Consider the following 24,496-nt stretch of genomic DNA (forward strand, 5'->3'; position numbering starts at 1 on the left):
TATTTGTTTATTTGCTAAAATTTCAATAATTTTCTTTTCCTTCTCTCTGTAGCATGTTTAATTTAGTCCAACTGTTCTTCTGTGTGCTCACGAGAGAGAGATTCCTTCAAGCATTCAGGGAAACCATTCATCTGAGGATGCAGGTTTATGGAGGAAGGACAGCTGGCCAGAACGTCCTGTTCCAGCCCTGGTGTTCAGGGGGCTGCTGCTTGCAATTAGCCTCTCCATTCCTCCTTAATCTACTTTAGTTTTGCTGGAAGAAGTTGATGTTTGAGTGGATACCTGAGCTCTTTTTTTATTTTGACTATATATATATATATATATATTTGGGAGAGGGCACACTCATGACATGCAGAAGTTCCCAGGCCAGAGATTCAACCCGCACCACAGCAGCCACCTGAGCTGCTGCAGTGACATCATTGGGTCCTTAACCTGCTGCATCGCAAGAGAACTCCTTTTTTTTTCCTTTTGTTTTGTCTGAGGGTTTCATAGCATGGAAGACACCGGATTTAGAAGTGGCATTTGTCATTGGAGGAGGAAAAAGAAAAGCAAATTTGTCACTGTAGGTTAGGTGATTGCCGACGGCAGAGCACCAAACGGCAGCTTCACTTGATCTTCAGGGAGGAAAAGTAATACTTTCTTGCTCTCCCCCCTGTGCAAAATCCCATCTCAATGAAAATGTAAGACATGTAGAGTGACCTGTATGAGGATGAACAGCCTTCCATGGGGCTTGTGATTAAGGTGTCACTGCCATAAGCCTGAGAAATGTTGTGGTGGTGACTGTCACCCTCTGGCAGCTTCTCCTGGATCCGTGTGCTGAGGATTGGCCGCTGGGAGGTCCTTGCCATCAATATAACAGGAGCCTTCCTCTCGTGGATCCATTGCCTCTGGATCACCTTGTCCTGTGATTACCTCTTTGCCATTTGACCCCAACCTAGACCTTCAGGTGTGGCTGTGACTTTCTTACTTGTCCTTCTGTCCCCTGCGATTAGAGCAGGGGCCTGGCACAGTGGTTGGCAAATATATTGAGTTTTGAATCATGGCTCTCCTAGTTTTAGAGGCAAAGAAAAGAACCAAGCCCATCAAAAGCCACAGGCCGTTGGGATTAATCTTTCCAATTTTTAAAACATAATGCTTCAGCTTTCGAGACAGAAGGATCCTGAAAACCTACACAGCACTGACGTGATTAACAACATGTAAATAGAATCGTGTTTCCACACAGGCCTGAAAGGGCAGTCCTTTCAGTGCGCTGGAGTCTCGGGGGCAGTGGGGAAGCGATGATCAAGGGGGACCATTCTTCCCCATCCTGATGGGCCCAGCAGGATCTCAAACCATCCCAACTGACTCAAGAGCGCTGCCTTACCTTCCCTGAAGTGTCTTCATCCTCTCCCGGGGCTCTGCACAGTGCACACAGGTCTCAGAAAAAAAATAAGTCTCCAACCTGCCACCCAGTTACCCATCCAGCCATACTAAATCCACACAGTTTCTAGTTTCCTTTTAGTGACTCAACATTGGCAGGCATCCCACACACTCTGTCCTCCTGGAGGCGCTGATGGCCTCCAGATTTCTAGGTGATCAGACTCTGGTTCTCCTTCCACCTCACTGGCCTTTCTTTCTCGGGCCCCTTGGCGGCTTTCCCCTCATTTCCTGAATCTTATATTATATATTCCCTTCTGTGCCTTCTCTTGGTGATCTCGGTCATTTTTGGTGCTTTCAGGATCTATGAAATATGAATGTTAGTATCTCTGAAATACATTCAAAGACTTAAAATTTATATCTCCAGTCTGGACCTCTTCTCCACGCATTTGCCTACTCAGCCTCTACTCTGGGCCATCCAGTACGTCTGAAAAGGAGCAGGTCCGAAGTGGAACACCTGTTCTTTCCTCTTAAACTTCTGGTACCTATGTCTCCCCTGATCTCAGCTGGTGGCAGCCCCACTTTTCCAGCTGTTCAGACCAGAAAACTTGGAGCCAATTGGCACTTCCATTTCATCCCACATCCATTGAGATATTCTAAGTATTTTCAGAATATGACCCCCTTTCCCTCTTGCCACCTCCACTGCTCTGAGCCTGGTATACATTCCCATGATCTTCCAGCCAGATTAGTGCCATAGCATTAGGACAGTTCTTTCAGCTTTCTCACAGCCCCTGCACTCCATTCACGATACAGCAGAGGGTGATACTGGTAACATGTAACTCACATGAGGTCACGCCCTCTTGGTGACCATCCCACAGGTCCCCATCTCACTCAGTAGTAGCCAACATCCTCTTGGGTCCTCAAGGGTCCTTTGAGGCCCTCCCATCTGTGGCTTCATCTGTGCACCAGTTCCACTGGCTCTTTGCTATTGCCCTGCAAAGGCCCTGAACCTTTGCTCGGATCTCTGTCTCTCTTATAGGCTCTTCTCCATCCACCTGGCTCCATCCCTGCTGTGCTCCTGCACCTACTTCTCAGGAAAGGCCTAGCTGACCATATGATTTAGAATTGCAGCCTCCCCACAGCTGGCCTCTTACATTTTGGTGTTCTGCATCCCTTCTCCTCTGCTCTATTTTTTCCCATTGTAGCTAGTATTTTTTAACATACCTTGTAATTCATTTATTTATTATGTCTAGTCTCTTTTAATCCCTCCATTAGAATTCCTCTATAAAGGCAGGAAATTTTACATTGTTCACTATGGGATCTCTAGAACTTAGAATGATGATTGGCACAGGACAGATACTCAATAAATGTTTATTTAAATAGTTAATTAATGGATTTGAGCCATGGTAGAACATTGGGAGCAAGAGAAGATGTACTTGATGGTTGAGTCATCATGAAAAATGATTTAAACTTACTAGAATAAGCCAAATTTGATACCATTGAGGTACATAGATCCATGTCAACCCCTATAGTCAAAACCCAAAGTGAACTCTATTGAAAAAAGATGAGAAAAATGCCATGGGAAAACCTAAGGTTATATTGACGGTGGCTTCAAAATCAAATAGCAGGGGCATGTTCTGGAAGCAACAGCTAATGTTTATATTAATAGTTGTATAGTACATAGATCATGGTAGATATTAGTTTCACTCTCATATATATTTTTTTTTGTCTTGTCTTTTCAGGGCCACACCTGCGGCATATGAAGGTTCCCAGGCTATGGGCTGAATTGGAGCTATAGCCACTGGCCTGTGCCACAGCAACACCAGATCCAAGTCACATCTGTGACCTACACTCTAGCTCATGGCAACACTGGATTCTTAACCCACTGCATGAGGCCAGGAATCGAACCTGCATCCTCATGGATGCTAGTCAGATTCATTTCCACTGAGCCACAACAGGAACTCCAGTTTCACTCTAATCTTTGTTGTTAAAACAGCAGTGAGAGGATAGGGTTCACCTCTGGGCCTCATGCCTAAAGAACTTTAGATAACATGAGCCTCATTTGGAAAAAAGCCACCTCGGGTAGCAGCACATCATGGGAGAAATGTTCATAGTAGCCAGCCATTCTTTGCAGCGGGAAAAAACTCAGGGGAGACCTAACTAGATTCCTTAGCTATTTGACAAGCCATTCCATGGAAGAGGGAACAGTCTATATTACCTCACTTGGCATAACTGAGAACAGTAGGAAGAAGACATATTTCAGGTATGGATAAGGAAGATGTGAAAATTGGTGAGAGCTAATCAGCTGAGGTGCAGCAGTTTCTAGAGGCAGTGATCCTTCCATCCCTGGGGATGCAGCAGGACCAGGAAGAGAATACTTGATGGGGGATTCAGGACTGCATCAGTTCAGGTCCTCCATGAAGCAGATGCCAATGGGATTATATGTGCAAGGGAAATGGACACCAGAGGAGGAGCCAAAGCCCAAGTGAAGGTCTGATCCCTCTGAAGGAGAGAGAAAAGGAGTAAGGATGGGATGGGAAGAGTCTTAGACTGCTGTGAGTTATAAGGATGTCTTGGGAAGTCCAAAGGGCAAAGTTTGAGCAGAAGTTGCCCATCAGAAGCATCAGGACTGCCTCTCTGAGTCATTGGCTAGGAGCAGCATGTGGGAAGCGGGCTCTGAGTGGATGCAGTGATGGATCACAGAATGCAGATCTGGGGCCATTCATCATTTGTGCTCCCCAGAATCGAAGCTCTGAGAGGTGCATTTTCACAGCCATCACAAAGTCTCTAATGAGAACTGAGCAAAGTCCCAAGCAGACACTCTGCTTCTAAGGGCTCATCACAGCACCTCTCACATTGGGCTTTCCTTATGCTCCCCTGGACAATGAGCATCTTCAAAAGAAGTGCTCTGCCTCTTCACCCTGACCCTGGTGGCTCACCTAGTCACGACTCATCTGAGAGTCCACGAACATGGAGAATTCGGGACCCTCTGTGACCTGAGAGCCATGCTCTGTAATTTCAGTTCTTGGAGGGGAATCTGTTAAGTTAAATCCAGGAGAGAAAATGTCACTCAGCCACGGTCCCCAGAGAAAGCCTTGTGAAGTGGAGTTCGTGTGAGCAAACGACCTTCATCACTGCAGAAGTACCAGGGCTAAACGGGAACAGCCCCTGAGCCAGAGCGCAGACGGCAGCCTCATCCATTAACCTGCCTCTTCCCCTAGACAGACAACCCTCATTTATTATTTCCAGACTGTTTTCATTTTACTTACCCTGTGTGAAAAATGTTGAATTGGGAAATAAATAATATTCCTTTTAAACAGAGATTTCAGATGCACTTCACAGATTTTGAAATTATTATTCTGTTTCCAAATGTTTGGTTTGTGTATCATTTCTCCATTTATATTGGGGAGATCTTGATAGCAAGTGCCCTCATTTGGAAAACTCTGACAGAAGTCTAAAAGAACTCTGTCAGTCTGTTTTCTTGTCTTCTTGAAAGATGTCTCCCCTCCTCCTTTTGCAATGCAGCAGCAAATTCCACACAGTCTCAGAAGGAAATGTTTGCCAGAATGTTCCTTTCCACCACTCAGCAATTCTGCCCTGGCCAGCTCCCCTCTCTCACTCTCATCCTTTGCCTCCAGGTTCTCTTCTCTGTGATGGCTCAACCCATTCCTGCAAGGCTGAGGTTCCTTCAACACCATCACCTCAAAAACCATCGCTCCTCTGTCCCACTGCCTGAAGCCTGGACTTGTCGTGCTGGTCCCACCCTCCATGTCTGGCTGCAGCTTCCCCCAGCCAACTGTTTTCTGTGATTCTGCCAACCTCCTCTTGTTTCTGTCAAGCCTTTCTCCTTCCTGCCTGGAAAACACCCTGTCCACTCCAGCCCCTGCCCTCTCACATGTTCACTTGCCCTAAACCATCACCTTTTCTCTCCTTTGGCATCCAAACCCCATTCATTCTGCAAAACCCACAGGATGTTCTGTAAGTCCAGTTCAGTTGATGAGAAAGAAAGGGCAGGGCTCCAACCCAAAGATGTTTCTCTCCCTACTTACCGATGAAAGACGGCATTTCTTGTACAGTCAAGGCTCTGTTCATCCTCCCTGTCTCTTCCTCTCTCTGCAGCCCCTTCCACTGTTCCTATAATGCACCAGGTCAGCGCCACCATGAGGAGCATCACCTTGTCATGGCCACAGCCGGAGCAGCCCAATGGCATCATCCTGGACTATGAGATTCGGTACTATGAAAAGGTGAGCCATCCCTGCCTGCAGGCTTGCAAGACTCAGGGCCAATCACTGTTCTGTGGGTGGTGGCCAGCTGAGGGCACAAGGAGCCAGGCTGGAGGGAGTCCTGCGGGGTGAGGAGATCTAGTGATGGAGGCCAGAGTCTCCCTGAGAGAACTCCCAAGGTGTGCCCCAGTAAAGGCCTCCAAAGTCCAGGTACGTTCTGTACCAACTCAGGAGAGAACCTTCCAACCCCTCATCCTGCTTTTTGGACAGCTCGCTGGGTTGTCACGGATGGACAGGACCAATCCCATTCTCTTAGTCATGTGCTTGCTTTACTAATGCAGCTGCTACCAACCCCGCAGGTGTCCCCTGAACTTTCTAAAGAATTTGTGGTTTTGTAAACTAGTATTTGTCAAGGTTTTTCATCAGGTACCTCCAATATAAGATTGCTTATTTATAAATCATATGCATGGACCTCTGCAGTGATGTATGTATGGTGGTTTAAAATGTTTAAATGGAAATGCAAAAGGATGAGATCAAAATGAATAGGAATAGAGATTTATACATTATCTTCCTTGGCTGCTGTTTTGCAGCTGCTTCTGGGGGCTACTGCAGGCCATGCTCTTCCAGAAAAAAGGGAAATGGTGCCCTGTGGAGCTGACCCCTGGCTGTGGGGAAAGCAGGGCCTTCCTTCCACCATGGTGAACTGTAGCAGTTGCACAACCCCAGGAAAATACGGTGCTTTCTATACTGACCCAATACAATATTTGTGCAAACACCAGATCTATTGATTTATTTGTTCAGCAAGTATTTCTTAAATGCCTGCTATTTGGCAGGTATTATTCTAGGATATATTAGTGATCAAAATAAGGATTCCTGTCCTCCAAAAGCTTACTTTCCAATAGAAGGAGATAGGCAATGAAGAATGAACATAACAAATAAGGCTATCCTATTGTATGTTAGAAAATGAAGAGTGTAGGGAGTTCCTATCATGGCACGGTGGAAATGAATCCAACTAGGAACCATGAGGTTGTGGGTTCGATCCTTGGCCTGGCTCAGTGGGTTAAGGATCCCGTGTTGCTGCGAGCTGTGGTGTAGGTCACAGACGCGGCTTGCATCCCACGTTGCTGTGGCTCTGGTGTAGGCCGGCAGCTACAGCTCCGATTGGACCCCTAGCCTGGGAACCTCCGTATGCCATGAGTATGGCCCTAGAAAAGACAAAAAAAGAAAAGAAAATGAAGAGTGTAAAGGAAGAAAGGAGATCAAGGTAAATGGGATCAAGAGGATCAGGTTTGGGAGAAGAGTGAGCTGCAGGAATAATTAGAATCGTAAGGTGAGGCTCTTGGAGAAGGTAAGTTCTAAGTAAAGCCCTAAAGGAGGTAAGGGTCTTGCAAAGCCCGTATCTGGGGAATAGAGAGCCTGTGCAATGGCCTGGAGGCAGGATCAGGACTGTGGGTTCAAGGAGCAGGAAGGAGACCAGCATGACTGGACTCATACAAGCCATGGGAAAATAGTAGACAGGGGAGAGGTAATCAGAGGAGGCACTCATGCTAGGCCTAAGAACTTGAGCTTTTCTGCTGAGTGAGATGGGAATCCATAGCAGGGTTTGGAGCAGAGCAGGAACAAAATCTGACTCACATTTTTAAAAGGATCATTTGGGCTTTTCCATTGAAAATCAACCTGCTAGATTATAATCATCCAAGACAAGGACAAGGGTGGCTTGAATCAGAGTGGAAGCAGAGGGCTGGTGTCACATAGTTGATTTCTATATATATAAACTCAAGACAAAGCCAATAGGATTTCTGACATATTAGATTTTGGATGTAGGAGGGTTTGGGCCTGAGTCACTGGAAATTTGGACCTACCCCTGACTAAGAAGAGGATTAGTGTGGGCAGAGCATGTCTGGGGTGAGGGAAGGGGCCACAGTTCAGCCCCATGTCTGAGATGGTTTATCACCCCCATGTCTGAAATGGGATGCAGAGGAGGCAGCCAGATGTACACGCCTGGAGTTCCAGGGAGAGGACCATGCCAGAGATGACCATTTGAAAGTTGTCTGTGTGTCCTTGGTGTGAAAGCCCCGAGCCTGGGTGGGATCATCCAGTGGGTTAGTGGAAATAAGAACAAGCTCAAGGATGGAGACCTGCAGCCTCCAACACGGAGGAAGTGTTAAACAGTGAAATAACGACTCCTCTGGGATGCAGGAGCCTCTGTAACTGATGGCCACATGGCCGTGGGCCCATTACTGAGTCACTCTGGGTCAGTTTTCACATTTGTAAAATGGTACCCGTTGACCTCCCTGAAAGTGGGAAGCCAGATGGAACACCAATCTAGCCTGCAAGGAGGCGTGCCCTTTCGCCATTACAGCCGAACTTGCAGTCGAGGTGAAGGTTAGGCCACTTTCTACTCATTTAGAGGATGCTAGGTTTTGTAGACAGTTGATTCTGATAATTGAGGGAATTGGGGGTAATTTACACTGTCTGGATTCATAAGCAACCACTATATCCATCCAGCTTTGAATTAGGGGCCCTTATTTGCTAGATATTTTTTTAAAACAGTTAAAAGGTAAATGTTGGACCAAGCAAAAAGTGTTTGGGACCCATCTGACCCATCGATCACATAGCCTCATTTCATCACCAAAGTTGACCTAGCAGTTCAATAGACTAGCATGTGTGGCTGGTATACAGTGTGATGTCAGAATCACCAGTGATGTCCCACGCAGCCCCCTTCCCCCATGCACATGAACTTTAAGCCTTATAGCTCATATCAGTAAAGTATAATCATTTCTCCCTAGTGTGCCCATGTTGGGTGCTAGGGGCTTTCTAAACATCATCTTCTTTCCCCCTCACAACCCAGAGTGTTAAATATTGGTATGGCTGTTATGGTTAAAGAAACAGGTCCACAGATATGTTAAAAAACAAACAAAACCAACTTGCCCAGGTCACACAGCTAGCAAGGGAGTCTATAGTCTGGGCTCTTTGCCCTGCAGCCTGGGGCTGCTGGGAAGGGGCTGGATGCATAGAAACCACTGGCTCCTCCTTGTCTATAGAGCCAAGGGCAGGCACCCTGGGATGGATCTCATGGTTTCAGTTCTGAGCCCATCATGGAGCTCTTCTCCCAATGTCCCAGGGTGCCTGCCCTTGGCTCTATAGTCAAGGGCAGTCAGCCCTTCTCAGCCCATCAGTGAGCTCTTGCTTGTGTCCCTGGCTTCTTGTTTCCTAAACCATATCTGACTCCTCTACAGGTTTTCCCTCGTACCTGCAAGCCCCTGGACAAACTGTAATTAACCTCAACTTCTGAGGCCATGAAGGAACTTATTCTCCCATTTTAGGCCCTGTCCCTACATCTCAGTAATTTGCACTAATTATTAACAGACACACATGCAGAGCAGCTCAGGGCCTGAGGAGGCTTTCACACTCAGTGAAGCATATCATCGTCCCAGAGGATAGAACGCTTCCCTTAGGAACCAAGCCCAAGTGTTGTTACCATTCAGTACATTATGAGAGGACTCTCCCTCACTTAGAAAGTGCTTGACTGTACAATCCATTATGTTGCCTTGACCATCTCCAGTCTCTCCAAAGAAAAGACATTACCTTGTGAGGGTATTTTGAAATAATAACCACAATGATAATAATTCATCATAGATTGAGTACCTGTTATATGCCAGATATTCACAGATGTATCCATTCTGATCCTCAAAAGAAATAAAAGATACTTCAAAGCCCGCTGTAACCAATGTATGGATGATGGTACTAGCTAAGTCACAGAAAGATTCAATGACTTGCCTTTGACCACACAAGTCACAATGAGGGAAGCACAGAACTAGAACTATAGAGATTTATTTATTTCTATTATATTTCAGTGTATTTCTGAGCTCAGTATAGGACTGGATGCAATTGTATTGATGCTGAGGATCTCAAAGTTAGCTTGCTCCCTGAAGTAAGAGATTATATCTTCATTTTCAATCCAAATGCTTGTAAACAGAATGATTTGCCTACCTGATTCCACAAGGCTGTGGAATCCTGGTCTTTAGAAGATGCAAACACAAATAGAACTTAGCCAGCAAATGTCCTGGAATCAGTCTAAAGAAACAAAACCCATCATTCCTCCATCCTGTGCCACTTCTAAAGAGTCAGCACCATTCTTTGAAGAGGACCAGGTAGTAAATATTTTAGGCCTGCAGGCCATATAGTTGATCCCAACAATTCAACTCTGCCTTTGTAGCAGGAAAGCAGCCATGGGCAATAGATGTCAATAGATGGGCATGTCTGGGATCCAATAAAATTTTATTTATAAAAACAGGTAGCTGGCCATAGAGTATAGTTTTCCAAGTCCCCAAAACCCTCCCTGGGTCTCCTGACCACATCATCCTCTCAGTTTGTGCTTGGGACTCCTTTCAATTTCAGCGCTGTGAATAGAATCAATGAGGCTTTTGCTTCCTCCAACAGCTCATTAATAGAGAGCTCAGATGCCATCGAGCTGATGACACTCCCAGGGCCTCTCCCATGTTCATCTCCTTCCCCATTTTAATACGTTTCCATTCATCATGCTCTCTTGTTTACTGTCTTGTAGCACTTTTCACTCCTGGCATCAGCGCTTGTAGGCAAACCGAGGCGGGAACATCTACATCTGCTCTCAGCTGTCTCGATGATTAAGCGTTGAGATGTGCACTCGCCCTTCATAATAACTGTCTGAGCTAGAACGGGCTGCTTTAGCCTTGGGAATTTCTACCCTTCAAATTTAGGATCATTTTCTCATAGGAACCCTTTCAGACCTTGGTGCTATCTTGTATCGGATCGATGGGTTCAATAACTGGTCCGAATAGTGCTTTTTATTCATTCATTTAGCACCGAGGTGTGGGGCATCCAGGCAGGGTGAGCCCTGTGAAGCATGTTGGAGATGGAGAAATGAGATGTCGTCTCTGCCCTCCACAGCCACAGCCTGTCTGTCCTCTGTCTCCCACATGCTTATCAAATCAGTCATAAGCAACCAAGAAAAAAAAAAAAAAAAAAAAGAAAACCCCCCTGTTCTTCATTCTCACTCATTCACCTGAGGTTGATTAATGGTTTTGAGAGGATCAAGGATTTTAATCACTGGACTTCTTGAAGGATGTATGGACTATAAAGTGATTATGGGTTGATGTCTGGTCCTCACAATCCAAATGCCAATACACACCAAAACACATTTTTCAGTAAAAGAGCTACCCAGGTGATGCTTCCCTTATTTCAAGCAGTGAATACTTGCATCTGATTCCAGTAAAACCAGAGAATTCAGGCAGCCACCTGGATTTTGCAGCAATGGGATTTTGACCCAATTCCCAAGGTAGACTATGATTTTCATGGTTTTAGGCTTCCGGTGTGTCAAGATGGTGATGACAGAAGTTTTAGACGACAGCTGTTCTAGAGTGGGCCACCTTCTTCTTTCTGCTGAATCTTGACTGGTGGTAAAGGGAGGGGGAATCCACCTTCTTTTTGAATAGATCAAATGATGGATGGCTAATCCCTCACAGAGGCCAATGGCTATCGCCCCATTTATTTTATTTTTATTTTTATTTTTATTTTTTGGTCTTTTGTCTTTTGAAGGCAGCACTTGCGGCATATGGAGGTTCCCAGGCTAGGGGTCTAATTGGAGCTGTAGCTGCCAGCCTACGCCAAAGCCACAGCAATGCCAGATCCAAGCCGCGTCTGTGACCTACACCACAGCTCATGGAAACACTGGATCCTTAACCCACTGAGCGAGGCCAGGGATCAAACCCGCAACCTCATGGTTCCTAGTCTTGGATTCGTTTCCTCTGCGCCATGACGGGAACTCTGGCTATTGCCCCATTTAGGGTTAGCATGGACCTCTTTGTAACTTTCAGCTCTTTGATCTGGCCTATAAACTGCAGTTCCTTCCAACTGCTTCCAGGTCATTGATGGCTACCCTCTATGCCACTTACACTTCAGAGATGCCCACTTACTTACTTATAGGCTCTTAAACTCCTTTAAGCCTTACCTTTGCAGGTTTTATTCTGTTCTCAGGGGTGATTCTATTTCATTCTCACTCTCCTCGCTCATCCGTGGGGCTAATTTCTTTCATCTTTCATGACTCACTCATGTCATCCTTTTTCTGAGCCCCTCCCAAACACCTTCTCAGTCTGGGCTCGGGGACCCTCTGCTGCTCCCCATGACCCCCTGAGCTGCCCTCTGCCAAGCCAATCTGTCAGCACTGCTGTCATCCTGTTTATTTTCAGCCCCCTGCCACAAGATGTTGGGTACCCAAGGGCAAGGACCATTCCCTGGTACCTGCAGCCCGTGTATAGTGCCAAGCCAAATGAATGAATGCTCATACATCACATCGTCTCTGCCTTTGCAAGGGAGCTTTTACATATTTTAGGACACTGGTAATTTCTTATCACTGTACTTTGTTCTTTTGTCCTGGTTTGACTCCCCATGTTTCTTCTGTCCCTTGACTAAGGATGTGGCTTGTAGACCTCTTGTCATCAGCTCTCTGCTCATTAGTCATCAGGCCTCTTAGACTGTTGTAGCTAAACTGGTCACAGTGACCTAGGTCTGCACATGGGACCTGGGGCTTCCTCTTGGTGACCCAAGATCTTTATTTTCACTACTATCACCAGTTTTCTCTAAGATTCCTAGCGCAAACAGGGGCAGAACCAGACTCTAAACTTGTGTGCCTGCACACCGGGGGATAAGCTACCCTCTCCACAGTGCTCACGTGGAAATGACTAGAGACTGGGATGCTGTATGTGGAGGTGCTGAGGGCAAGGTGAAGAATGGAGGGCAGTAGTGAAGGCAGTCCCTGGGCTGGAATGGTAAGGGATGCTTCCCTAGAAAAGGATGCTTAAGAAACACAGAGAATGTAGAGGAGCCCTGGAGAGAAGTGTTTCAGACTGGAAAACAGCCTGAGCAAAGGTCTGGTGGCCAGGGCTGCGGTACCTGGAGGGGCAGCAAGGTGGCAAGTTAGGGGGATGTGAGAGACTGGAATTGACTTTGTTATGAAAGGCCAATGAGGTGAGATTCAGGAGCTTTGTCTTTCTATGACAATACTTTTAGGGAATCAGAGATCTTTGTTCACAAAAGAAGTTTGGATTTGGTAGGGAGGAAGTGGCAGAAAAAAAAGATGAGAGGCTACAAAAGTCCAGGCGCAAACCATATATTACACAAGATCAGCAGCGAAGAGTGGAAAGCAAGGACACCTTAAGGGCACTCATGATGGTGGGAGAGTCGGAGGAAAGGGAGACACAAGCAAGGTCTGTGCCCACTAGAGGACCTATGTGTGCACGAAGCGGGGACTGTTGAGGGCAGGGCAGAAGATACTGGAGATAGTGACACACAGGAGGATGGGGCTGGCCCACTGAGCAGTGGGAGGGTTGGGGACACAGGCTCTGGTCTCCAGGGAGAAGGGGCATGCCCTCCTTAGATGCTGGTGGAGAGGAACTTGGACGATGGGGGCACAGACAGACACACACCAAGGTGAAGGCAGAAACAGTGTGGGAGGTAGTTCTGAATGGCTTCAAGCTCTTCAGCGGACTGGATACAGTCATTTGTCTAAGGACTTGAGGTCCCTTAAGGAGAGATCTAGAACAGCCATTGTGAGGAATGACAGGAAGATCTTGAGTGAGGCGAGGCAAGACAAGACCAGGGCTCAGCAGAAGCAAGAAAAAGAGAGGCAGGCTGGCTGTGAATGTGGTCCCCTTTGTTTATGCTGAGGTCAGAGATGAGAGGGGTTCTGCAAAGCTGGATGTGCTTTATTTTTCTGGCTTTGAAGCCCAGAGGGGCAAGGAGTAGAAAATGTCCATGCACCCCCTTGCCAGGCCCTGGAGCTCCCTCAGTCCCCTCTCTGAAGAGCGTCATCACCCAGTGGCCCAGAGCTGGTTTGTCATTCCTTAGGTCTAGGCTAACATGTCTTCATTCCCAGGATGTCCTAGGGCTCTGGACAGCTTCTAGCAGATCTGCAGGATGGAGAACTTAGGGGGCCCTTGTGCTCAGAGCATGCTGCTGACCCCTTCACCTTGCTATTTTGCAGGAACACAACGAGTTCAACTCCTCCATGGCCAGGAGCCAGACCAACACCGCACGGATCGATGGCCTGAGGCCCGGCATGGTGTACGTGGTCCAGGTGCGCGCCCGCACCGTGGCCGGCTACGGCAAGTTCAGTGGCAAAATGTGCTTCCAGACTCTGACGGACGGTAAGGGGCAGGCTGGGGACCTGGTGCAGGGCAGGCAATTGGGGGAGGAGAGAAATACCCCAGGGGGCTGTGGTCGCAGCCAGAATGCCAACCGCTAACTGGATTCCCCTGGAATTCCCTCGGGAGGGTTTGCGCCCAGTGGGACACTGTAGACGCCATTCACTAGGCAGTTGCCTTGGAAGCATCTCTATAGTGCGAATGCGCAGAGAGATCCCCACATGGCCGCCTGCGTTTGCAGAACAGTGAGACCTCCACAGAAACCAAGGCCATCGGTTCACCCTCACTCCCACATCACTCCTCTGTTTCCCCAGCTGAGAACCAAGCACATAGGCTCTTTGCATGAGCCAAGGGCTCCAGGGAGACAATGGAGAGACCAGTTTGAGGAGTGGCTGCAGCAGGCTTCTCAGAATATTTGAAGCAGCTTCATATGTGACCTCTAGTGAGTCCTCCTGAGGTGTCTCCAGATAGAACCACAGCCATTGTTCTCCAGCTTATCCCCAAAGTCATACAATCTGTCAAAAATACTTCCATCTCTGGGCTTTATTAAGTCCCTCCCATCCCCCTGCTCTGAGACCACCCCCCTCGATTGTTATGAAAATCTTATTTCCCTTTAAACTCAGCATGATGTATGGGTGTCTGTCTCTACATTAGCCACTTAACACAGTGAATGGATTCCCCTATCTATCTATCTATCTATCTATCTATCTAATCTCTATCTACCTACCTATATTTATTTGTTCATTGACGAGCTGTTTCCTGACAGGTTCCAAATGTCATTCTATTCCCGCTTCCCAAATTGAAAGCCTTTCACTTTTCCTTTAGTACTTAAATTACATAGAAAACACTCTGCCCTTACATAATGTTTTATTTTAGGCCAGTGCTCTCTGCGGAGGTACTTGATGAGGCTCGAGGTTTTGTATTGACTCATATTTTATTTTTAAACAATTTGAACCATCATCGGTAAGATTTAAAAATCTTATGATTCATATAAAAATTATAATATCCATTTTCTCCTGAAAACATGTCTGAGAAGCCAGTGCTGGTGGGTATTCTAGTGTGAAAACTCTGCCCTAAGCTGGGGGCTTGCCGCCCTGGGCAGAGCTCACCACTTCCCAGTGACCTATGCCTGGATGCTTTGATGTGAGCGGTCTGGCCTCTCTGTAGGATTAGAGTTTGCAGCCGGTTCTGCTTTTATTTTAGGTGAGTTTGGGCTTATGTTTTGAGGATGGTGAGCTAGGGTAGAAAGGTGACCAGTTTATCCAAATTAATAACACTGCTGGTGTGAAAAGAACACAGGCTATATTCTGCTCCTGAAGGACTCTGCTCCCTTCTTTGCACCTCGCTTACCAATCTAGATTTATGGGCATTTTGGCATCAGGAGGTACACAGGATTAAAAGCTCCAAACTTACAATGCTCTGAGCGCTGGTCTCTTGGCAATTCCACTAGACAAATCAAGAAGTAACAGATTTCTCCCAAGAAGGTGATTCCTTTTACATTTGGCAGTTAAGTTTTGTAAACCCAAGAGGGGCTGGATGGAAGAGAGTTCTGGTAAGTGGCCAAATTCCAGAGTATTTGTCTTAATGAGTGAGGTTCACACATCAGTAGTAATTATATTCACTGAGGCTTTAGGCCTTCCTGCGGCACAAAGGTGAGTCTGAAGGTTGGTTAACGATTGGGTCATTGGGCCATAGAGGACCCGTGGGATCCTGTCCAGGGTCAGTGACCATGCTTTGGGCAGGTGACCTCTACATGGGGCAGAGCTGCTGTGGTCCCAGGCGCTTGGAGCTGCCACCTGCTAACCTTTGACTTGGCTGCCTCACTTTTTTACCCTGTTCCTACAGCAGAATATCTACATGTTTACAAGCACTCTGGGTGATTACGAGCCCCGGTGTTTGAGAACCATCCTTCAACTCTGCGGGTGGAGAAGCAGATTTCTAAACTCAAGGATGTTGATTCTCAGACCCTCTGACTCTCTAGAAATCAGTTTGACAGGCTGAAGGTCACATGGCTTAGGAAGTTTTTAATTCATATGAACTCTCTTCCCTATGGTTCCTTGCATTGTTTTTCCCAATTAAATTTTTTTTAAAAAACACGCATGTTACAAAAAGCACTCCAGTGGAGGGAAACTAAAATTCTACCTTCAGTCTTTAAAATTGATTTCTTCAGAGTGGGAAGCTTCGAGAACAACATCCTTGTCTTTTGAAGTCTTATCCCCCACCCACTGAGCTGAGGGATGGGTCCCAAACACTGGGGTGCCTGGCAAACACACAGATATCCTGCTGTTCACTCTGAGATTCTGATTCTGATTCAGAGGAGGGGCCCAGGTCAGGTCTAACAATCGGGCTCGAGTGATTCTGAAGCAGGGCACGGGGAGCTTCACTTCAAGAGGAGTTATCATTAAGATGGCCAGATAAAATACAAGATGGCCAGTTAAATGTCAGTCTCTTTTTTTGTTTTGGCTACAGCCAGGGCACGTGGAAGTTTATGGCCAGGGATCCTACTACACCCCAGCAGTGACTCAAGCCACTGCAGTGGCAATAGCTGATCCTTAACCCACTAATTCATAAGGGAGCTCCAGTGATATCTTGGATAAACAACACGTCATGTTTTAGCCTCATTGTCTCCTGTGCAATATTTGCACCATACTCAGATTAAAATATTATTTGTTTCTCTGGAATTCACATTTAACTGGCCATCCTGTATTTTTATTTGCTATACCCAGCGACCCTACTTAGAACACAACATACAAAGCTTGACTTCCGTCTGCCTCAGTCTTGAATATTTGATAATGGCTCCTTGACATCAAGTGAGAGAATCACCACAGTGATAGCTCTCTGGGCCAAATGGCTTATATGGATTTAGGAAAAAAGAATTTGTATTCGGAGCACCAAATATGGTAGGTCAGACACTGGGAAATATGTCTTACATGATTTGACTAAAAAGTGTTTATTTTAGCAGATAAGGAGTCTGAGAGTCAGAGGGACTAAATGCTTTGTCCAAACTCACCAAGCTCCCCTGTCGTAGAGCCAGGGTTTGGGTGAGTGCCATTGGCCTGTGGGCACCCCCTTCCCTCATCATACAGCCTGGGGCTAACACTGGCAGAAGCCTGGACCCCATCCTTCTTGAATGTGAGTTTGAGGTTGCTGGGTCATTTCTCAGCCTTTCTTTATCCTCTGCAGCACTGGGCGTGGTGCTGGCTGGCTGCAGATGCTCTTCAATATCTGCTCAGTGCATCTGTTGACTGTGCGGCACCTCAGCAGCTCTGTGTTTGAGAAGATACTTCAGCAGTGGTTTCATTCCCCTTCTTAGACACGTCCTTAGCGTGGCTGACAGACCTTTGAGAGACCTTGCGAATGAGGGCATGTAGACCAGAGTCACCTCTGCTCTGGGACCAATGTCATGAGCTCTCAGTTCTGAGATCCTCTCTGTCACTGCTATTTTGCTTTTATTGTTGTCATTGTCATTTGGTTTTGGTTATTTAAAAAAATTGTTTATTATAGTTGATTCGCAATGTTCTGTCAATTACTGCTGCATAGCAAAGTGACCTAGTTTTATATGTGTGTATATATATACGTATATATATATATATATTCTTTTCTCATATTATCTTCTATCAAGTTCTAGCACATGATTAGACATAGTTCCCTGTGCTATACAGCAGGACCTCATTGCTTATCCATTCTAAATGTAATAGTTTGCAACTACTGGTTTGGGCTATTTTTATTTGGGATTTAGTTTGGGTCAGGCTTACATCTCTGCAGCATAGAGTCTCCCTCTCCCTCTCCCTCTCTAATCTCTCCATCTGATATCTTTGGTGTCATCCCTGAGAATCAGCACAGGGAATACAGGAAGGTTCTCATGCCTCTTTCTCACCTAGAGGACTACAAGTCTGAGCTGCGGGAGCAGTTGCCCCTGATTGCTGGCTCGGCTGCAGCCGGGGTCGTGTTCGTCGTGTCCTTGGTGGCCATCTCCATCGTTTGCAGCAGGTAGGCCGTCTGCACCACCCCTTCCTGCAGGAAGCCCCACCCATGGACCCCTCCCAGGTCCTTCAGACTGGACAGGGCTGGCCATTTGGGGACAAAGTCACCACAGTCATCACGCCATCTCCATCCACAGGCAGCCTCGAATTCTCCAAATCATTTATTTTTCTCTGTGCCCCAGATAAAATCCTCTCTAAGAGCTGGGCAAAGCTCTGAGCATTCTTCCTGAAATGCTCATTTTAGCCAAGATGTTTAGCCCCCCTCCACGGGATGGTTTTTTTGGAGTGATAGTGACAAAATTGCATTTGATCCACTAGAACATCATGCCCTGTGCAGCAGCCCATCCACTCGCTAGGGATCCAGGGCGCTTGGCACAGGGCACAAGGCAGGTGGGCGGGAGGGGAGCTGAGGAGGAAAGAGAAACACTGAGTCCTGCAGGAAGCAGGCCCTGAAGGCCTTGTGAATTTTTAATACTGTTGCTGCTGCCTTGGGTGCTTAGCCCAGTTTCTGCTGTGCACAGCCCTGTAGCTGCCCGCCCCCGCCTCCCCTCCAGAAGTCCCGCAGTGCGGCCCAGAGTGTTAATAGGCATCCTCCAGAGCCTCTGCACCATGCTCTGATGGAGACCCATAGCCCTGCCTGGCCTCTGAAAGACCTTGATCTGAATGCTGCCCGGAGTGGTGGTCAAGCCAGACATGACAGGAGCTCCACTTAAAGTGAGAGCTGCAATTCCCAGTTCCAGGAGATGCCCAGGGGAGCCCCTGTCAGGACAGGAGGCCTGGGTGGAGGTCCAGGAGCAAAGAGATGGGGGAGCACCCTGGCTAAGAGACCGTCTCTCCTTGTATCCACAGGAAACGGGCTTACAGCAAAGAGGCTGTGTACAGCGATAAACTCCAGCATTACAGCACAGGCCGAGGTGAGTAGATGCAGACGCCCACTGCCCAAGCCCTGGAGAACCACGCGAGTGCTCGGGGTCCTCCTTATAGCCAGACTGGCAGGTCCCAACCACAAGCCCCCTCCCAGCCCCCAGAACCCAGCCCCTCAGTCCCCAGGGGCCAAAGCCATCTGTGCCCGCCCATCATCGGCACTCATTGGATGCCTGGCAGGTAGATGATCTTCTGCATTGATAAGCCCGTAGAGGACATGTCATGCAAGGAGAAGATTGAGTTTAGCAAGTCAATGAATCCTGAAATCAGACTCAGTGGGAAAAGATGGAGGGTTCTCTATTAACATCTTCTGCCTTATCTTATCCTATGGAGCAGCTGGGGGATGTGTTAACCAAATTCACAGATAAGCCAGAGAACATGAATGTAGGGAATTAAAAAGATAGCAGAGCCCAAGAGGCCCAAGTGTTGGGTTTGCTCCCAAGTGTTTTCTTTTAAGCAGTGCCTTTAAAAGTTTTTCTCTCTTGTTATCTATTCTCTTTTTCTCCAAAACCCATATGTAATAGTTCCATAACTAAAATGTCCCCTCACCAATGTACAGTCCTGTGTCAGAGCTATTCTTCAATCTATGTAATTACAACGTTGCAGGATCCGAAAGGGTCCCAGGTGGTCAGTCAGGCCACCTACCTCCAGAAAGCAGAATGCTTGGATCCTTACAGCAGACGTGTCCTGTTTCTATGTAGGTCCTTTTGAATTTCACAGATGCCCTCAAAAACCTTCCCCAACACTGTATGCTGTGCCCTCTCTGCCCCAGGCTTCTTCCATGAGCCACATCCCAGCTTAGCCCTGCTGTGGCTGTGCCAGCCCCATCTTCCTGTTCCCTGGGTGGGTGAGCAGGAAAAGCAGGCTGAGCCCACACACACCTTAAGCAGGCCTTCACTGGATGGGCGGTTCTGGGAGCAGAAATGGGCTCCAAGGCAAAAGTTCTCATCCAAGGTTCCCCAAAGCAAGAGAGCGATGCCAGGATGCTCACTCAGTAACCTGTCCTGTTCTCACATGGCCAAGGCCAGTGCTGGCTGAGGCTGCACAATGGCCACCCTGTAAATCAGTCTTTGTTGCTCAGGATCTATCAATTCAAGATGAAGAACCTGCCAAGGGTTTGTAGAGTCCCAAGCCCCTGGCAGCTGGGCTCTAAGCTGTTCTGAAGTCATTGCTGGGAAGGAGCTGTGGGTGGAGACTCACTCAAGGGGGTCCAGGCAGCCCCTCTACCCAGCAGTAGCCAAATGGGGAGTGTTGAGAGAGCAGCCCTCTTGTAAGGCTACAGACCCAGCTCTTGCAATACGTAAGAGTCCCATTTCCCCTGCTTTCTTTTTGCCGGAGGAGGGGTGGTGTCACCTGGGCTCCCATTTGAACATCACTGTTTTTAGAGGGGAAATCTTAATATGTTCTCTCTCCTTTCCTGTGTCCTGACTCTATGCCTCACTGCAAAATTTACAGGTGCTTTCACTTTTATCAACCTGTGCGTTTGCTCTTCCAGCCAGGGCCTTGGCTTCCTGAGCTGGAAGACAGAGACTCCAATCTTCATATGATTCTTAAATTAAGGTGCCCCCTCTAGGGTGCATCAGAATTACCTGGAGGGCTTTCCTCTACTTCCCTGCTTCCCTGCCTCTACCTCTCAGGATTCTGCTCTGGGCCTGCTCCTGCCCATGATGAGAGCCACCATAGGTCTATTTTGGATTTGGCATCCTCTGAACTCTTTGAATGAAACATTTAAAGATGGCCCAGCCTGAAAGCAGAAGACTGTATGTTGGGTTCAAAAGGAGGAATTTGGCATTCCTGTTGTGGTTCAGCGGGTTAAGAACCCAACACAGTGTCCATGAGGATGCAGGTTCAATCCCTGACTTTGTTCAGTGGGCTAAGGATCTGGTGTAGATAGCAGATGCAGCTCGGATCCAGCATTGCTGTGGCTGTAGCATAGGCTGGCAGCTGCAGCTCTGATTCAGCCTGTAGGCTGGGAACTTCCAAATGCCAAAGGTGTGGCCATAAAAAAAAAGGACTGCAATTTTGAAGACTAGAAATGTAGAGGTGCCCAAAGGTGAGGACAGGATGCCCTAGGAGGAAGCTTCCTTTTTTAAAGGCAGGCAAGCTAAGCATCATGACCACCCCTTAGTCTGGGTACATAGAGAACCTAAGCATCAGGTAGGAGTGCAAATGGCTGCTTTTTTGGCCACTTCAACCTGAGATCTGACCATTCTCCTGCTCTGGAGGTGCTGGCTTTGCTGGGCCACCACATGGCACCCACATGCACAGAGGTTTGCTCACAAGGTGCTCACAGCTTTCTTATGGGGGACTCTGTCACCGCTAAGGCCAATAGAAGGAGGTTTTCCCTGGTTCTCAGGGTCCACAGAACACCTACCACCCAGTCTGCAGTAGCAGTGGCCTTGCTGCAACCAGAGAGGATGGCTGAGGACCCAGTGTTGACAGGCTGTGCCATCTCCATCCCAGGGACTCTGGGCTGCAGGGTTCTTCAGGGACCAGAGTGGACTCCCTCAACAGCCTTAGAAGTCTGCCTTCTTTTTAAAATCACCTCTCCTTTTATAAATGCGCTTTCTTCTATTCATAACCGTTTTCTTTTCATCCATTTCCTGAAACCTGGCTCCTCTTTGCACTCAGGTTCTCTAAACCCACAGCCTCCCTCATCGGATTGCATTAGTGCATTTTCTCCCGTGGACATCCGTCACTCTGAGTAAAGCTATTACTGCTGGAGAATCACAGTCAAGGGGCCATGGAGCTGGGGGAGGACTCGGCACACGTATAGCAGAAGAGGAAACTCAAGGGTCTCTTGGAGGACCGACCTGGCCTGAGACAGGGAGGGTAGGAGTGGTTAGTTAGGGAAAGCCTCCTCTGTGCCCTGCATTGGGAACTTTATTCTGGCCGCTCATCTGACCGTCTCCGAGCCTGAGAACCACTCTAGGTGGAAGGCACTTATCTAAGAGGTGAGATGATGTTGCCATGTCCTGACAGCTCATGGGTGGCGGAAGTAGACTGCACTCCCTCTCAACCTGACTGCTGAACCTGGGATCTTTCCCTATCACAGAGGCTTAAGGTGCCTGGAGGTTAGGAGCACGTCAAAACGGGGTGAGGGCTGATGCCAGGAGTCCTGGTTGGCAGTTTGTTGAGTCCCACTCTGGGATCTACTGCAGGAGGCAGAATATGGATAATGCCTGATCTGAATGTGTACAAGTTGCCATTCCTGGGCCACCTACATGCATGTACCTCACAGTGGGGTGTGGGTGGTAAGCTGGAGATCTAAGTACCTTCTGCCCTGGGAAGGATAGAAAACCTGCACTGGCTCCCAGCCTCACTCATCTGTGCCTGAGACGACACCTGCCCATGCAGAAAGCACATAGGGTACCATACAGAGGCTGGCGGCCCCCTGCCTTCCCAGACCCACCTTTCAAGCTGATGCAAAGGCTGAAGGTGATAACAGAAATGTTGGCAAATATAATACTTTCTCTAGCCCTGATGCATGGCAGATGTGGTCAATTTGAGAAGGCCAGGTCCTCTTTAGGGGACTGGCTTATGTCCTCACTCTGAGCCTTGAGCACAGAGAACAGGCTTGTTAAGGGGGATTTGGATTTGGATGAAAGAGACCAGAGGAAGGCAGGTAGGAAAGAGAAAGTGCATGGATGTGGTGCTAGATGTGGGGATGAAGAGCCTGGGAGCCTGGGGTTCATGTTCATGGGTGGGAGTATGGGTTTCCCATGTCCAGGAAGAGGCAAACAGACGGTGTGTTCTTGTGGTTTCTGTGGGCTGTTCTCAAAAGGTGCTGGCTGACTAAAAATTGCCTGGATGGGATGATCCAGGTGGGCTAGGGTAGGCTGGGGAATCTATCTTTAGAAAAGTTCCAGTTGATTCTACATTTGGAAAATGTTACCAGGCTCTTATGGGGCTTGGATAACTATGCACTTGATGGTAGTTGATGCTGCATGGATTTCTGAGCTGGATGGAGTGTGCAGGGTGGGGAGAGAAGAAGGTAAGGGCTTGGTGAGGGGTCAAGGGCTTTCAGAAAGCATCCCCCACAGAATTATCTCCATATTATAGGCAACTGCAGATACAATCACAGTTACTTTTGTTAAACTTTGAGAAAAGCAAAAACAAATGGGAGATGTGTCCAAAGACTGTAAGACTGGAAAACACTCTAATTTTCACATAGCACAAGAGGAGAGAACATGGGGACTACAGAATAGGAGTGTGAGCTTGATCCCAGCCAGATGCTTGAAGAGACTGGAAAGCAGATGGGTTCTGGGCATTTAAAACTAATAAACTCAGTGATCATTGGGAATGAACACAGTTTTATTAGGAAAAGTTGTGGGGAGAATTCCTACTGTGGATGGGATGGGATCTGTGAGGATGTGAGTTCAATCCCTGGCCTCGCTTGGTGGGCTAAGGATCTGGTGTTGCTGCAAGCCATGGCGTAGATCACAGCTGTGGCTCGGATCTGGTGCTACTGTGTCTGTGGTGTAGGCTGGCAAATGAAGCTCTGATTTGACCCTTGGCCTAGGAACTTCCATATATTGCAGGTGCAGCCATAAAAAGAAAAAAAGAAAGACAGGAAGGAAGAGGGGGAAGCAGGAAGGAAGGAAGGAAAGAAAAGTTATAGGGACCTCATCTCACTTGCTAGAGTTATGCATTTAGTAAATTCAGGAGGAATTGTATATGTAATGGATTTTTATTTTGGCAAAAATATTTGATAATTTCCAGCCTTCAATATCAGGGTTGAAACTTTGGGGTAAATAAACTATCTATTTAAAAAGAAAAAAAATGATAATCTTAAGGGAAAGCATTGCAAAGTGCGTTCAAGCCAGTCTTCATTCCAAAAGAAAGAGGGTAAGTGACTCTGTCAGCCAGAAGGGAAGTCACCATTTTTTATTCTAGTTCTTGTCCTATTCAATCTCCTGTTTGTTTGATTGTTTTTTAAATTCAGAAGTCAGGTGCAAGCCTAGGGATGCTTATCAAGTTTGTACGTAACAGTTGGGTAGCAAAAGTAATACCATGGAAGACAGAAGCAAAATTCAGGGCTATATAACAGCTTTGAATGCTAATTTGAAATCTGCAAGACAAAATGTTAGAGGGATAAATCTAGAATCTAGTGTTTAGGTTAAAACAAAAATAAAGCAGCACAAAGAGGAGGAGATTTGGCTTGCTGTCTGTTTGTCTGAAAAAGTTGAGGTATTTAGTGGATCACATGTTTAATAGGAGTGATAAATAGCTGTTAAAAAAAGCCAATCCCTGTTACTAATGCAGAATAATACTACCAAAACCCTCCAATTTTGAGCACTTATAGTGCTAAGCACAGTAACTTTAAATTAATTTAATCCTTATAACTGTCCCAAGAAGTAGATTTTGCATGTAAGGAAACAAAGCCTCAGAGAAATCCAGTAGCCTATCTGGAATCTTGGAATTAGTGATTTGCCAAATAAGGTTCTCAACTCAGGTTAGTTTGACTCTGTGGTCACAATTAAGCTGAGATCAGAGGAGGTAATACACCAACACGCTGTCTTCTGTGCTGGCGAGAACACATCTAAAGGGATATTCTTGCTTCTGAGGACCCCATCTCGTGAAGGACTTTGTCAGCCAAGCACCTGACCATGAAGTGTGCCAAGTCCTGATGTGTCACCTCAGAGACACCAGCTGATTTGGTGCTGGAGAAAAGCAGACAGGAACCCAGAGGGGTCATGAGCATGAGCCCATCATGGTGTCAAGGAAAGGAGATGCTGTTTTGTGAGTGAGAGATCAGAGCAGGCAGACTTTTTTTTTTATAATTATTTTTATTTTTTCTATTATAGCTGGTTTACAGTGTTCTGTCAAT

At 47.1% G+C, this 24,496-nt stretch overlaps 1 protein-coding gene across 1 annotated transcript in view; it reads left to right on the forward strand.

The window, feature by feature from the left end:
* Nucleotides 1-24,496, forward strand: part of EPHB1 (EPH receptor B1) — a 446,863-nt gene that overhangs the window by 335,022 nt on the left and 87,345 nt on the right. The window contains exons 6-9 of the mRNA XM_021069481.1: nucleotides 5,476-5,600; nucleotides 13,600-13,762; nucleotides 17,641-17,749; nucleotides 18,592-18,656. Of these exons, the coding sequence (XP_020925140.1) occupies nucleotides 5,476-5,600; nucleotides 13,600-13,762; nucleotides 17,641-17,749; nucleotides 18,592-18,656 (462 nt within the window). The remainder of the gene's footprint in view (nucleotides 1-5,475; nucleotides 5,601-13,599; nucleotides 13,763-17,640; nucleotides 17,750-18,591; nucleotides 18,657-24,496) is intronic.

This window comes from Sus scrofa, chromosome 13 (assembly GCF_000003025.6).
Source record: "Sus scrofa isolate TJ Tabasco breed Duroc chromosome 13, Sscrofa11.1, whole genome shotgun sequence".
Classification (NCBI taxonomy): Eukaryota; Metazoa; Chordata; class Mammalia; order Artiodactyla; family Suidae; genus Sus; species Sus scrofa.